This window comes from Ochotona princeps, chromosome 9 (assembly GCF_030435755.1).
Source record: "Ochotona princeps isolate mOchPri1 chromosome 9, mOchPri1.hap1, whole genome shotgun sequence".
Lineage (NCBI taxonomy): Eukaryota > Metazoa > Chordata > Mammalia > Lagomorpha > Ochotonidae > Ochotona > Ochotona princeps.
Genome location: NC_080840.1, coordinates 14,059,115 through 14,073,116, shown reverse-complemented (window position 1 = coordinate 14,073,116; position 14,002 = coordinate 14,059,115). Strand labels below are relative to the sequence as shown.

The window sequence follows — 14,002 nt, the reverse complement described above, 5'->3', positions numbered from 1 at the left end:
CAAGACTCTATTGGTCAGTTGGATCACTTTACTGATCCTAGAGAGTTGTGAATGCCCATGTGCCTGTGGTCACATGGCAGCTCTACTTTTAGTTTGTGTTTTGGTTGTCTAGAATTACCTCAGCTAGGGCTACTGGACTCTGCTTCACACGATGTCAGATAATCCATCATGTTATTGCAAGCTTGTTCTAACTATGGCCAGGGTTCTGAGAGAAGAAGTCGATATAAACAAGGTTTCAGAACTGGCAAGTCACTTCTGCTCATTCTGCTGACCAATGCAAGTTATAAGATCAGTCACGCCATAGTGGGAGGAGTTTGGGGAGCAGAGAAGCCAGCAGTTGGGGTATTTGTGCATTCAAACTACCGTATCGCTTTGTGTCCATTTTTCACTTAAGACAATTCATCAGGCTCTTTATCTTGTTACTATCCATGTAGCCCCATGTGGCAGATCTTACTGTTCTTTCTGGGCTGTGACAGGGTGTGTGCATGCGTGCATGTGTAGGGGAGATGGTTTGGAGGCAAGGTGAAATGGAAGACAGGTAGGTATCAGAGAAGGTGGAAGTTTGGTGAGGACACTTGAAAGATGACCTGAAGCTTGTTCATAGCCTTGTCTCTTGGCCCTTGTCTGTACCTTGACAGCTCCCCCCTCTACCCCAGCTCGCCCTCCATTGTTCTTTAATCCCCTTAAAGGTATTTTTGTCACTTATTTCACCAGGGTAAAAGGAGGAAGGCAGGAGGAACAAAAGTCAGGAATTGTAGCCTTTTCCTTTCTGCTTGGTCAGAGCATTCTCCAGCTATCAAAATCCATCCACCTGCCAATGCCCAGTTCAAACCTGACCCCTGTGATGAAGTCTTTGCTGCTCAACCTGGACCTCAGAAGTTTCTTCTCTATAGCTCTTCTACCACAGTTCCCCCCCTCTTCCTCCCATACCTCATTTTACACTTACACCTCAGTTCCTTGTTTGTATCCCTTTGTCTTCTCTCCCATGGATGGATTGTTAGCTCTACATGACCCAATATGATGGTTAATTTGTTTTTGTTTTTCCCTAAATGAGCTTAGCACTGGGCTTTTATGTAATAAGTCATCAGTATAAACTTGCCATTTTGTTGATAAACATATTAAATACTACTTTCCCTGTCTTACAAGCATTGCCTCCTTAGTCTGTAGAGTAACTTAATGTGGCAGGGATTGTATTTCTACTTTTAAATAAGTCCAAAATTGAGGAGAGTAAATATTCTAATTATGTCAGTCTAACTTCAAAACCTGGGAAATTTTACTACCTTGTTCTGCTCTTTCTGAACTCAATTACATTCAGCAGAAGTAGAATGAAGTCAAATCCAAGATGATATTATCAGAAGCCAAGGGAACTAAATCCACTGGGAATGCGAACTAAGTTCATTTCCCAGCCATTAGTGATTCCATGACAATATAGATCCTTCCTCACTTCCTGCTAATGCTAAATCTGTGAGCACTCAGGTGTTGCATGTCTGTTTTCAATTACCTGTGACAGTTCCAATAAAATGAAATGCCCTGGAATGTGAAATCTTGCTAAGATGACCTCTTGGTTGCTCCTTCTTATTTGCTTTTTCTAAACCAGTTCTTTCAAAAGTTATCATGAAACTGAGAATGATCAAATTTGCTTAAAGTGGCAGTGTAGCCCTGTGTGAAAGATCAGGCAGGTGATGTGGAGATCCTTATTTGACCTGGCTCTGCCTTACCGTGGCAGCTCCATTTCTGGTTCTGTAAAGTCAAATGTCAACAATAACCACAATCGCATTGACAGTAAGTTCTGGCATTTACTCTTGCCAGGCTTTGAGGGGAACATTTTACAGCATTATGTCATTTGATTCTAGTAATCAGTTCCTGTAGTGGATGCTATTATTAGCTTCGTTCTTTCAGGAGGATGATTAAAGCACTTGTCTACTTCTGGTTATCTATTCCAGAGATGTAGCGAGAACAAGTAACACAGTTTAAATAAAAGTCCTTAAAAGTGTGTGAGGAAACATTATCATTACTTAAGAATCTGAGGGGTATTCTTCTTTGATAAAATGAATGCATTAAACTTTTTCTAATAGATCAAAATTGTCAGCTAAGATCCATGATGGGGAGATCAAATCCCAAACTTATCAGGTAAGTGATGGACTCTTCTTGCCCATCCTTCCCTTGCCCCCAACGCCTGCCTGTTCTCCTCGTGACAGTCAGTGTGGTGTACCCGCTGCTTTGTGCCATAGATTGCCATCACCATTATCGAGGCCCGCCAGCTGGTGGGTGAGAACATTGACCCCGTGGTCATCATTGAGATTGGGGATGAGAAGAAGCAAAGCACAGTGAAGGAAGGAACCAACAGCCCGTTTTACAATGAGGTAAGTCACGATGATCACCAGCACCTGTGGCTCAGCCTGCTCTTCACAGCCATTCTGCAGGATTCCTCAGTACAGTGGAATAGTGCTCATGCCCCGCCCCCACTCCTTTTCTGTGATCTAGACAAGCTCTCCAAGCCTCCTTACCAGCACAGGCCCATAAAAAGTGTTTTTTGTTCATTTGCTTGTTTTTATTTTTGTTTTTTACTAAAGGATGAGGGAAAAGAGAGGCATGGAATTTTTTTTCTGGTCTTAAAGGCATCACTATGTTTCCAGTAGACTAATTTCTGTATTTCTTTTTTTTTTTTATTATTTTATTGTATTGTTGTTGACAATCTTTACATAGTTAATTGCAGTTAAAAAAAGGTTCAGGGGGTATAGGGAAGTGGGTAATATTATTATGTCCATATTGTTTCCATCATGTATCTGAGGTAAAGGGGGATATTGAGGGAGAAGCCCCACCCGGTTTCCCACCCACCCCAAGTCCCGGATGTGGTCATGCTCTGAGATATTTGCTCAAGTGGTTTTAATAGTTCTCCAGTGATGAATCGCTGCCAGTTTCGCTCGATGAGGTCGTCCACTGATTGATATGGTCCATCATAAAGTCTCCGTTTGCCCCATATTTTGCTGCCAACATATAGCTGAGATGAATGATTGACCTGTTCTGTCTTCTGTCTTTTCTTGGTTAGAGTTCTGAATCCAGCAGTTCCATTGGGGAGATCTCCAAAGAAACCTTGAGGTATTCCCAGACCAGATTCTTGTATGTTCTAGCAGGCACAGGGCCCAGCATAGTCCATCACCCCGATCAGCTGGTGGTTGCAATTGTTGGGTTGGTTCTGTTTTCAGTCCCGAGTTGCACTGGAACCAATGGGTGTTGCAGTCCAGTCTGGTTCTGCCCAGCACATACTCGGCCCTTACATCAACCAGTGGGAGCTGCAGCCTAGTCGGGGCGACCCACAATAACCCCCATCAGGCCCACCCCCTACCCTGGTTTGCCAGTATGTGTAGCAGTAGACCAGTCTGTCCCCCATCCCATTTGGCTCTTGTACTTGTCAATGGGTATTAAAGCTTAATTCCATGTAACCAACTCAACCATCCAGCCCTCACGGATGTTGTTGAGTGCCTCTCTGTCTAGCCACCCCAGCCCCCGTCCTAGTTTTCATGCCCTCCCGCGGGACTAGTGACCAAGGAAGGGGGAACCCACTTTCTCCCTCCCAGGTCTCTCTCAGTCCCGGTTTATGCACTCTTTAAGCTCATGCCATTCAATAAACATATCAATTGGTTTAGTGAGAAGACACTGTTTTTTGTGGTACAGACATTGGAAATTTAAATAGTGTTTTTGGAATAGGCATACTGTGTTGGAAAGCAAAACACTTATAATTTTTTAAAGCCATATAGAAATGATAAAGGAAAGTCTCAAAGAATGAAACTTCTAAATATTAAGCATATAAAATTAGCTTTTAAAGATTAACTCACTATATGGTAAAAAAAAAAAAGGATATAGAGTATGCTATGGTATATAGTGAAAAGAAATGTCTTCTGTCTGACCTTCCAGCCCTGTTCCCCCAGACCCCCACACCTGAATGTATCTGTCCTTGCCAGGCCTTCCAGAGATATTCCCAGCGTGCACAGGAAAACAAATGAACATTTTACCCACTCAACAGCAGCATTCACTGCACTGTCCCAGACGTTGTTCTCCCACACAATCCTGTGGGAGAATAAATCCTTATCAGGACCTGCAGATCTCATTTCCCCTCATGGTCACAGAGTTTTCCACTGCCTTGTTAGACCATAACTTTCCAAGCCAATCAATTTCTTGTTGGTGGACACTGAAATTGACTGCCTTTTGCTACTACTTATAGTGATGTTAATATAGCGTAACTGGGGTACAGGGTGTGTGCAATTAAAATATTGATCTCAGCAAATTGCCTTCTAAGGAGGTACTAAATTATGCTCCAGCTAACCATGCACAGGCGTGCTTGTTTCCCTGGAGACACCTCAACTCCATGAATTATCAAAAAATGCAGTAAAGTCTTAATTATTATCCCAGTGGGAATGACCATTGAAAAGGAAGGCAGGGAGAGTAGAAAATACCCAGGTCCCTTTTGAGTGTTAACTCCCTTTCTCTCTCTGATGCCTACCTCAGAGCCTTCCAAATGTCAGTAGTTTTTCCCTTCAGGCTCCACTCATCATTCTAAAACATCTTTAGAGATATTGTTTATAAAAATACTGTAAAACTGTATATATCTCCAGATTTGTTAATTATTTTGATCATGCACACAAGTCTTGGATCCAAGTGACATTATAACCTAAGCATAATTAATAGCATTAAAAAATAATACAAGTTAAACCAAGAATATTTGGCACAGTTTTTTGACTCAGATTTCTAAGTCTGGGGTGTGTGTAAGGAACCAGTTAATAACTGGTGGGGAGTATTTCCCAGCTGAAAAAGAACATGTGGTCTCAGAGGCCCAGGAAACCTGCCTGAGGCAATGGGTTTAAAAACCAGGAAAGGCAAAAGGCAGTGAACACTGGAACTGATCTATTGGCCCACAGAAACCCACAGCATCTCAAACACTCTGTCAGTTAAAGAAGAATTCCATGTGAGTGAATTTTCCCCACAAAGTTTGAGCACCAAAGCCCTTTATAACTTGGAGCACAAATATGAAAATTTTCCTGAAATGCCCCAAACATTTTCTTAATCAACAGAAGATGCTGAGCATCATAACGCTTCTTGGTGACAGTTAGGGACCTGTACTTTTAAGATCTGCTTTTAAGAGTATATGCTAACACTGTTGAGCTTTCACATTTTGGTTTTTCTCTTGTACCTTTTGGTAAGCAGGCTGTGAACTGTTAGTTTCTTTTCCTTAGCAGTTATATCCATCTCTGGCATGCTGTACCTCCACTTGTGCTATATCCAGGCGACAACAGGTTCCCAGTCCTATATCCCTCTCCCCTATCAGTCTCCAAAGCAGACAATGTACAAAGAACCTCACTGCAGTTTTCTGCATCTTAGAATCTGTAACTTCTCATTTGAGACAAACCTGACTCAAAGTTCATATGGTGCAACACAGAGTACTTCAAACCTTGGGTGAAAACTTTCAGAGAATTAAGGTTTGGTCCTAGCCCCAATAATAATTAGCAATATGAATGTGGCAACATGTTTCAGATTCTTTACTCTTCACTTTTGTTATAGTAAAATCAGAGGATTGGTGCAGATAGCTTCTACAACTCTAAAATTTAGTCACTTTCTTAAAATCAACAAACTGCCATGTCCATAATTTCTTTCTGGTCTGTTCTTATTCATTCATGTTGATTTCACATGTATGTTTGAAACAGAAAGATTCTGGGAAAAATAGATGTTAATCAAATTCATTCCAAATTAAATCACCTTGAAATACCCACTTTTTACTCATGATGATATGCAAAAATATAAAAAAAGTTGAAATGTTGTGGAGAAATGCTTGTTTTCCTTGGCTGCTGTTGGGCATGTAAAATGAATTAGTCTCTATGAAACACATTTTCATACTTTATATTAAAAATTCACATACACATCATCTGTGAACTCAAAATTCTACTTCTCATACACAGTTTAGAGGAATCCTCACACATATCCTGTGCAAGAATGCAGTGCGTGTCCTTGTTTTACTAGTCTTTAAAAAATTGAGAGCACCCTAAATGACTTTCAGTAGAGGGAGGTCGTTAGGCATATTAAAACCCCCTGGGACTGCACATCAGTGGTTTGGGTGAAGCAGACCTCTGGGAACAGGATTGTTAGGTGCAGACCCAGAGCTGATGGCCAGAATGTGCTCTGTGTTTTACAGTACTTTGTGTTCGACTTCATTGGTCCCCAAGTGCATCTCTTTGACAAGATCATCAAAATCTCAGTAAGTATGTCATTGCTGGTGGGAGAGATTCTAGGCACTGGGAATGCACTGGGACATTTTGCGAAGCTTGAGAATGCATAGAGTTGCTGGGGCTGAAACCAATAAGGAAAAATCTGAAAGGCCCAACCTGGAGGAGTCTTGAAAGGAGAAACAATTGCAGCAGCATTTCTGCTTCTCGTGGGCCAGCGGTAAGGCACCTTAAAGCTCTTGTGAATTTCTGGTTGCTTAGCTCACTAATGAGGAGATGTAAGGAAAGCTTCAGATGACATCTCAATGGATTGCTAGCTTTAGTGTTTTCTTTCTTTTTATCCAGCAAATGTTATCGTTCTTCTTTCCTGAATGATATGTCACGCTAATGATGATGAATCACACCATTGCCCCTCCCAGTTGAAAATAAGTAGAGAAATGGCTACAAGAACCAAGGAGAAAGCAAACAAAGAAGTCTCATTCGTAATTCTGGATCAGATTGTGAATCAGAGCAAGTGGACATTGAAATTCTTGAAAGTTACCTCTGGGGCCTATCATTGTGGCATTGGATCTACTGTATAGACCACATCTTGGTCCGTCCAGGGCAATTGCTGTCTCCACATATGGAGGCAGAAGAATAGATAAAGAGAGGGTTACCCGGTGCAGTCTGATTCTTATCCAGGTTTGTTTAGCACACTGTGGGCAAGCATAGGAAGTGAAAGGTCTGTGCTGAGGCCATACTGCTCCAAGTGAGAGAGAAGTAGGCCACATGCAATCCTTGCTAACACCATTGCATTCAGTAAAGAGACAGAGACCAGGAAATGGCAGGTGGGGCATCTGTCTCAGTTATCCAAGAAATTGTCACTTCTCCCAAGAGAAGGGTGGGAGGGCATGTGCCTCCGAGGATGATGGGTTGCAGGGTTGCCAGGTGAATGTCCTCTTCCAGATTGCTTTGACAGAAAAGAATCCCTGCTCTATGGGTCACAGTAAGAAGTGTGAGGAATGAGACTATTTCCCTCAATAGTCATAGCCCTAGCCAGATGACAAAACTTGTCTTGGAGAGATTTCATTCCCCATCTTCCTCTACCTTGCTGTGTTTGTTACCATGGAATTTAATACATGCACATATATAATATTCCACCCTTAACCACAGCTGGCTCTTGGCAGAGTCTTGGCAGAGTCCTGCCAATGGTCTACATCACAGTGAAATGATCTTCTGCTTGCCAGGAACACTTAAAGAATGTGACTCTTGAGGAATGAGAAGCCACCAAGAGCTAAACATTCTTGATGTTAGAGATGCAGGCGTGATGACAAGTGATGCAGAAGATACTCTGGGACAGGACTTTGTGTCTGTACTCAGGCAACCACCTGTTCGTGAGATAACCTCTCTAGTAGGCTCCTAGGGGCCTTTCTATTCTGCAGCTGAACAGTCAATTGGTCAGTTTTTAAGCGTTAACTCAGAGAAGGGTCATGATTGTTAATTGGTCATGAGAATCGTTAGATGGAGGCTCAAAGCTGGTGTTGTCTGTCTCTGTTTCTCTAACTTGGAAAGAGAGAAAACTGTGGACTTCATAAATGACTCCCCAAGACAGAGAAAATATATTTTAAATGAAAGCTCTTCTTGCAAAGGGAATGTTCAATACCACTTTTCTATGGGTTCTTGAACTAAAAATGTGCTTAGAATAAGTTCAGTGTTGGGGAGAAGGAGGGAGAGAGTGTTGTAAACAGATTGTATTGGGATAGCCACGTGGCAGCACGCTGTAATGTGTAGCAAAGGCCATTGTCTCTTACCCAAGGCATGTAGGACCCCCATAGTCTGGTGTAAAATATTCCTGGAGTTTTGGTAATCTAACACTGAACCACAGCAAGCTTGCCAGTCTCTCAAGTGCTGACTTGAGAAGGCTCTTGTATTACTGAAAAATTTTTTGAGGGGGAGGTTCTTGCATTTCATCTGGTCCACAGTGACCCTCATCCTGGCAGGCAAGCTTGACACAGGCTTCAGCTCTTCCCAAGGCCCCTGAGAAGTCATCCAAGGAGCTGCAAACAGGGCAGTTTTTGGTTAAATGTTATGTGTATGGCCTTAAATAACTTCTACTCAGCCAGACTGTCCTGACTTTCCCTCCTTTCTCTGACACCATGGAAAATTTGAGCAAGGGAGAGGGAGTAAGAAGAGGAATGAGAAGGGCTGCCACTTCTTGAGGTCAGTGGAATTTATTATTTCTTGATGCTGCTGCCAAGAACTGTTCAGAAGCTGCAAATGGCTTCCGTTCGTTCATCACTCGGTAATGAGTTCACTGAATGTTTATTGAACATCTATTATGAACCAGGTTGTGTGGCATGTAGAAAGCAGTAGGCAAATGACCTTGATTCAAAGGTTCAGAGGATGTTACACTCAGGAGGAAGCCGAGTCAATGTGATCTCACTTCCAACTGGTTGGAAGCTCTGCTCATCTCCTTTACAAAACAAGGCTTTTAGTGCTTGACTTGGTTGTTTCTAGTGGTGGATAGGTTGCTATCTCTAGGCAAGCAAACCCCATTGATGAGAGGTTCTGGTTTATATAATTGTTCTTGTGTTATGCTGAAAACTCTCCACTTGTTACTCGGGGAACACATAGGATGCCTACAGCTTCTTCTAGGGGGTAGCCTTTCTGTGTTTTGAAGACACTTGAGTTACCATTTCCTTTTCTCCCCAAACTCCACAGTTCTCTTGAGACTGAGGGATGACCTACCTCCCGCCACCCCAATTCTCAGCATTTACTCCTACCATGTGGCTTCTAGTTCAGGCACCATCTCTGCCCTCTTCTCTAAGGGTCTCTTCAGCTCGACCACATGAGTACTGACAGGTGCTGCTGTCACCAAGTCAGACACTCTGGCAACTTCTTCTGGTCAGACCAAACGAGGGTGCGCATTTCCCTTGTTATAACTGTTTTGTGTGTCCAATACATCTCAAGATATGTGAACCAATTGTTGCGGGAATTTAAAAAGGAAAGGGACCAATTGTAGTTGGAGTGGGGAGATTAAGGAGAACTACCTGGAAGGGGCAACATTTGTTATAGACATTAAAGGATGAATAGAATTTCAACAGACAGAGGTGGGTATTGAAGGGTATGCTTACTAGGCAATGAGAATTTCCAAGTGTTCCTCAATAAATTAGATGAAAGCTTTTCAGAAGGATGAGGTAGGTAGAGGAGAGAGACACTTCTAGAAATCTTGTACAGGACTGTGACTTGCCAACTCCCTAACTTTCATCATGCTTCAGACAAAGGTCAAACTGTAATTGCTCTCTTGTTAGGTCATGAACCCATTTCACAGACTTATCCTGTAACATAGACGTGCTGAACTCACTGCTCCATCTCTCCCCAGGTCTTTCACCACAAGCTGATAGGAAGTATCCTTATTGGCTCTTTCAAAGTAGACCTGGGAACTGTGTACAACCAACCTGGTAAGGAAGTACCACCTCCTCACCTCTCTCATTCTCGTGTCCTATCTATTCACCCAGCAACACTGGGCATCAGTTATGCAAAATTGAATGGGGCATGGCTTTTGCCCTCAATAATTTTATAACTTGATGATAAAATAGTGCTCCATATCCACTCTGAGGAACTGAGTTTTTTTCATAAATTTTTTCTTATTTGGTACTGTGAAACGTGAGCAGAAGTGGGGCTAGATTCTAGATGTTAAGAATGTGGACTGTGGAGTCAGATTGTCTACATTATATTCCATTCTTATTCTTGGGCAAATGACTTCTCTGGGTCTCTATTTCCTTCATCTGTACACATGTGGATAAAATAATTCACATGCTTGTTGAAAGACCAAATAAGCTAATACATTCATGCACAGTGATTAGTAGAGAGCCTAACAGAAATAAAAACTATAGCATTTTCCTATCAGAATTTTCAATAAAAGCAGCTATTATATCTGGCTTATTAAAAAAGTAAAAACTCAAAGGATCTAGGGTATCTTGCCCCAGGCCAAAAGCCAGTAAGTTAACAGAACCAATAACAAGCACAAATCTTTTGAAAGGCTCCTCCTCTTCAACAGCAATACTGATTCAGGGGCCAGGCAGCAAGCAAGAATGAATACACGGACTTGAGTATGTTCCCTTGTGGGCAAGTATCTGGGAACCGGAGGACTTGGGATCTTCATTGGAAGAACAGTAGTTCCTCAAGCTTTCTGGCATTTGTTGTTAGGTAGAAGTGTGAGCCTGTTCGTATCAGCTCTAACAGCTTTTCTAAGCATAATCCAGAAAGTCTAGATTTTGTAAGTGATTGTGAATTTTTGATTCACCATGCAGATCAAGCAAAGAGTTTCATGAGCCACATTTATGGTCAAGGCCATAAGTAATAATACACAACTTCTATATTCTGTTAATGTTCCCCTTGTCTGTCGAGAACCTGAGTCTTTTTTTTTTTTACTTTTGAAAAATTTTATTAGGTAAGATTTTTGTTTTGAACAAAGGAAAATGATGCCTTTTATCTTCCTAAAAATAGCATTGTTATTATAAAGTACCTTAAAGGTAAAGAAAAACAGTGTTTAAAAGTTTACTGAAACCCTTTTATTTGAATAATAAAGACACACAACAAAGTTACAAGTGATTATTTCTTTTTTTTTTATTATTTAACTACATTAATTACATTGTATTATGTGACACAGTTACATAGATACTTGGGTTCTCCCACCCCTCCCCAAACCCTCCCACCATGGTGGATTCCTCCACCTTGTTGCATAACCACAGCTCAAGTTCAGTTGAGATTCCCCCATTGCAAGCATATACCAAACACAGAGTCCAGCATCTTATTGTCCAGTCAAGTTCAACGGCTTCTTAGGTATACCTTTCTGGTCTGAAGACAGAGCTAGCAGAGTATTATCCCAGTCAATTGAAAGCTCCAACATACCATCAGCAAAAATTTACATCATTATGGAATTAATTGACATAGTAATGAGTAGCAATATGTTAAAAGTAAATGCGAGTTCCCAGCCACCTTCTGTGACCACCTTACCTATACTTCAATTTAGTTTATACACAACATATAACATTCAAAACATAACATGTTATACATAACATCATATCATCTTAAATTAAGGCAAACATGTGGTATTTAACCTTTTGTGATTGGCTCATTTCCCTTAGCATTATGGTTTCCAGTTTGGCCCATTTGGCCACAAAGAACTGCATTTTGTTTTTTTTAATAGCTGAGTAGTATTCCATGTAGTAGATGAACCATAGCTTTCTTATCCAATCCTCTGCTGATGGGCATTTTGGTTGCTTCCATGTTTTTGCAATTACTGATTGTGCTGCTATGAACATAGGAGTGCATGTTGGTTTCTCATAAAACAAGTGTTCTGGATATATTCCTAGGAGTGCTATTGCCAGATCATACGGTGAGAACCTGAGTCTTGACAGATGACTTTTGTTAAGAGTGAAGGTTCTTCAGGTAGTCATGATAGGTTGAGTGAAAATGAGAACTAGATGGGAAGAAGGTTGGAAGAAAGAAAATTAGAGAAAGAGGCAGTACAAGGGTTGGAAATAACTGAGATGGACAACAGATAAAACAAGCAGGGTGGTGTCTTGGGGTATGGGGGAAAGTGGGGACAGGCCAAGAATCCCTGCGGGGGATGTGAGCTATCAGAATCCTTTCACAGGCCATCAGTTCTGTGACAAATGGGCACTACTCACGGACCCTGGCGACATCAGGACTGGCACCAAGGGCTACCTGAAATGTGACATCAGCGTGACTGGGAAAGGTGACATCTTAAAGACCAACCCAAAAACCTCTGACGCGGAGGAGCAGATAGAAAAGTAAGACAGGGCCATTCAGGCCGGACAAGAGATGTGATATGTGCCAACTTGATGTCTTTTTTCCTCCTCCTTCTTCCCCTTTCCTTCCGGGGTCAAGCTCCTGGCTTGTTCATCTGGGGTTCTGTTCTATAGGCGACATCATGTTGTATCTTACTGAAGGCACGGTTATGCTTCCAGAGGCCAGCTTCCAGGAGGACACTCTCTCTTCCTGTAACAACCCTCTGTAGAGAGACTATTTCTGAGCTAATCTAATTTGTTTGAACTTAGCTATTTTTTCTTTGAAGAAATCATATTTATGATCACTGATCTGTGATATAGAAAGGCTTAAATGAACCTCTGTCAAGGTGTGGAGTGGGAGATGGTGTTTATCTTGTAAATCTAGATTCCAAATCAGTTTGTATTCATTCTAATCCTACCTTTTGCTCTCATTAATAATGAAAAGAAAACTCATTCTATTGATGGATCCTAGACTTTCTCATCTATCCCAATGCTTCTTGCTTCCTCTAAATTGCTTGTCTTTTCCCGCTTTTATTTTTGACTATTCTTCCTTTTCCAGGAACCTTTTGATCCCCCAAGGTTTTCCATCAGAGAGACCCTGGGCCAGATTCTACGTGAGACTCTACAAAGCAGAAGGCTTGCCCAAAATGAACTCCAGCATCATGGCTAATGTTACCAAAGCATTTGTGGGTGACAGTAAGGACCTTGTGGATCCCTTTGTGGAGGTGTCCTTCGCTGGGCAGACGGTGAGCAGCCATTGTCACCAACACGTGCACACTTGGGCCAGAGACCACTCATGTATCCAGGGCACTTCTAATCAAATACAGTGAAGCTAAAATAAACATTTGGAAATGACTTGAAAGCTAAAGGTTGTTGCCAAATTCAATGAAACCACTTGGCAGGGGAAGTAGAGGAGGATTATACATTCACCCCTGTTTGGAGATGAAGGATAGGGGTTCTGAGTGTGTCGCTGTCAGGACACTTCCACTCTGCTTCTTCTACCTCTCTGAGCTGCAACTCAGTTTCCAGGTACTATAGAATCATTACCCCCTCTTGATATCTTCTACCATCCAGCTTGGTAGTCTACCCTACTACAGAAGTCATGCTCTATTGGCAGGACAAGCGATGGAAGACATGATTAGAGCTGAAATCTGGTGGGCTCAATTTTGAAGTTTCATCTGACACACACATTTGAACATATACCTAATGCTTGGCATTGTGATGCTCTGGTGGACCTTGGAAGTTGAATAGGATATCACCTCTATTTTATGAGAAAACTGAGGTCTAGACTGGAGGGATGATTCACTTAAAGCCATACCTTTATGAGATGGGAGGTTAGGGATTGATGCAGGAACAATTCCTGGTTTTTTTTTTCTTTTTTAATCACCGGAACCCCAATACTACGATTAGAACTTCCTGAGGGTAAAGTGATGACCATCTCTGTCCCAGGTGCCTCACATAGTGTCTGGTACAGAATACATTGTCAGTAGTGGTGGCTCAGTAGCACCGGTTCACACATTGTTGGGGATAAGGCAGAATAGAAATAGCATTATTACAGCTTACTTTATACTTCCAGATGGTTTGAAAGATTTTCATTAATCACTTCCTTCCATGGGTTACCTTTTTCTGATTATGTTTGTAGGGGCGAACCACAGTGCAAAAAAATTGTGCCGATCCAGTGTGGCACGAACAGGTGGTCTTCAAGGAAATGTTTCCTCCTTTGTGTCGGAGGGTGAAAATCCAGGTGTGGGATGAGGGTAGCATGAATAATGTGGCATTGGCAACCCATTTTATCGACCTGAAGAAAATTTCCAATGAGCAGGATGGAGATAAAGGTAAAGTCTCCCAACTTTTGTTTTGGAGCCCTTGCCTTGAATGGGTTAGAGCAGGCAATGTGTTAGGTGCTTTCCCCATTTCTGTTGGCCTGTGCTTTGGATAGGTTATAGCATTGGATGGAATTGGACTCTGGGAGATAGAGGTCCAGGTCCTAAG

At 41.9% G+C, this 14,002-nt stretch overlaps 1 protein-coding gene across 1 annotated transcript in view; it reads left to right on the top strand.

Annotated features, from left to right (window-relative positions):
• FER1L6 (fer-1 like family member 6) overlaps positions 1 to 14,002 on the top strand; it is a 114,508-nt gene that overhangs the window by 5,840 nt on the left and 94,666 nt on the right. The window contains exons 3-9 of the mRNA XM_058668364.1: positions 2,076 to 2,130; positions 2,232 to 2,363; positions 6,185 to 6,247; positions 9,577 to 9,655; positions 11,857 to 12,013; positions 12,570 to 12,756; positions 13,653 to 13,845. Coding sequence (XP_058524347.1) covers positions 2,076 to 2,130; positions 2,232 to 2,363; positions 6,185 to 6,247; positions 9,577 to 9,655; positions 11,857 to 12,013; positions 12,570 to 12,756; positions 13,653 to 13,845 — 866 coding nt within the window. The remainder of the gene's footprint in view (positions 1 to 2,075; positions 2,131 to 2,231; positions 2,364 to 6,184; positions 6,248 to 9,576; positions 9,656 to 11,856; positions 12,014 to 12,569; positions 12,757 to 13,652; positions 13,846 to 14,002) is intronic.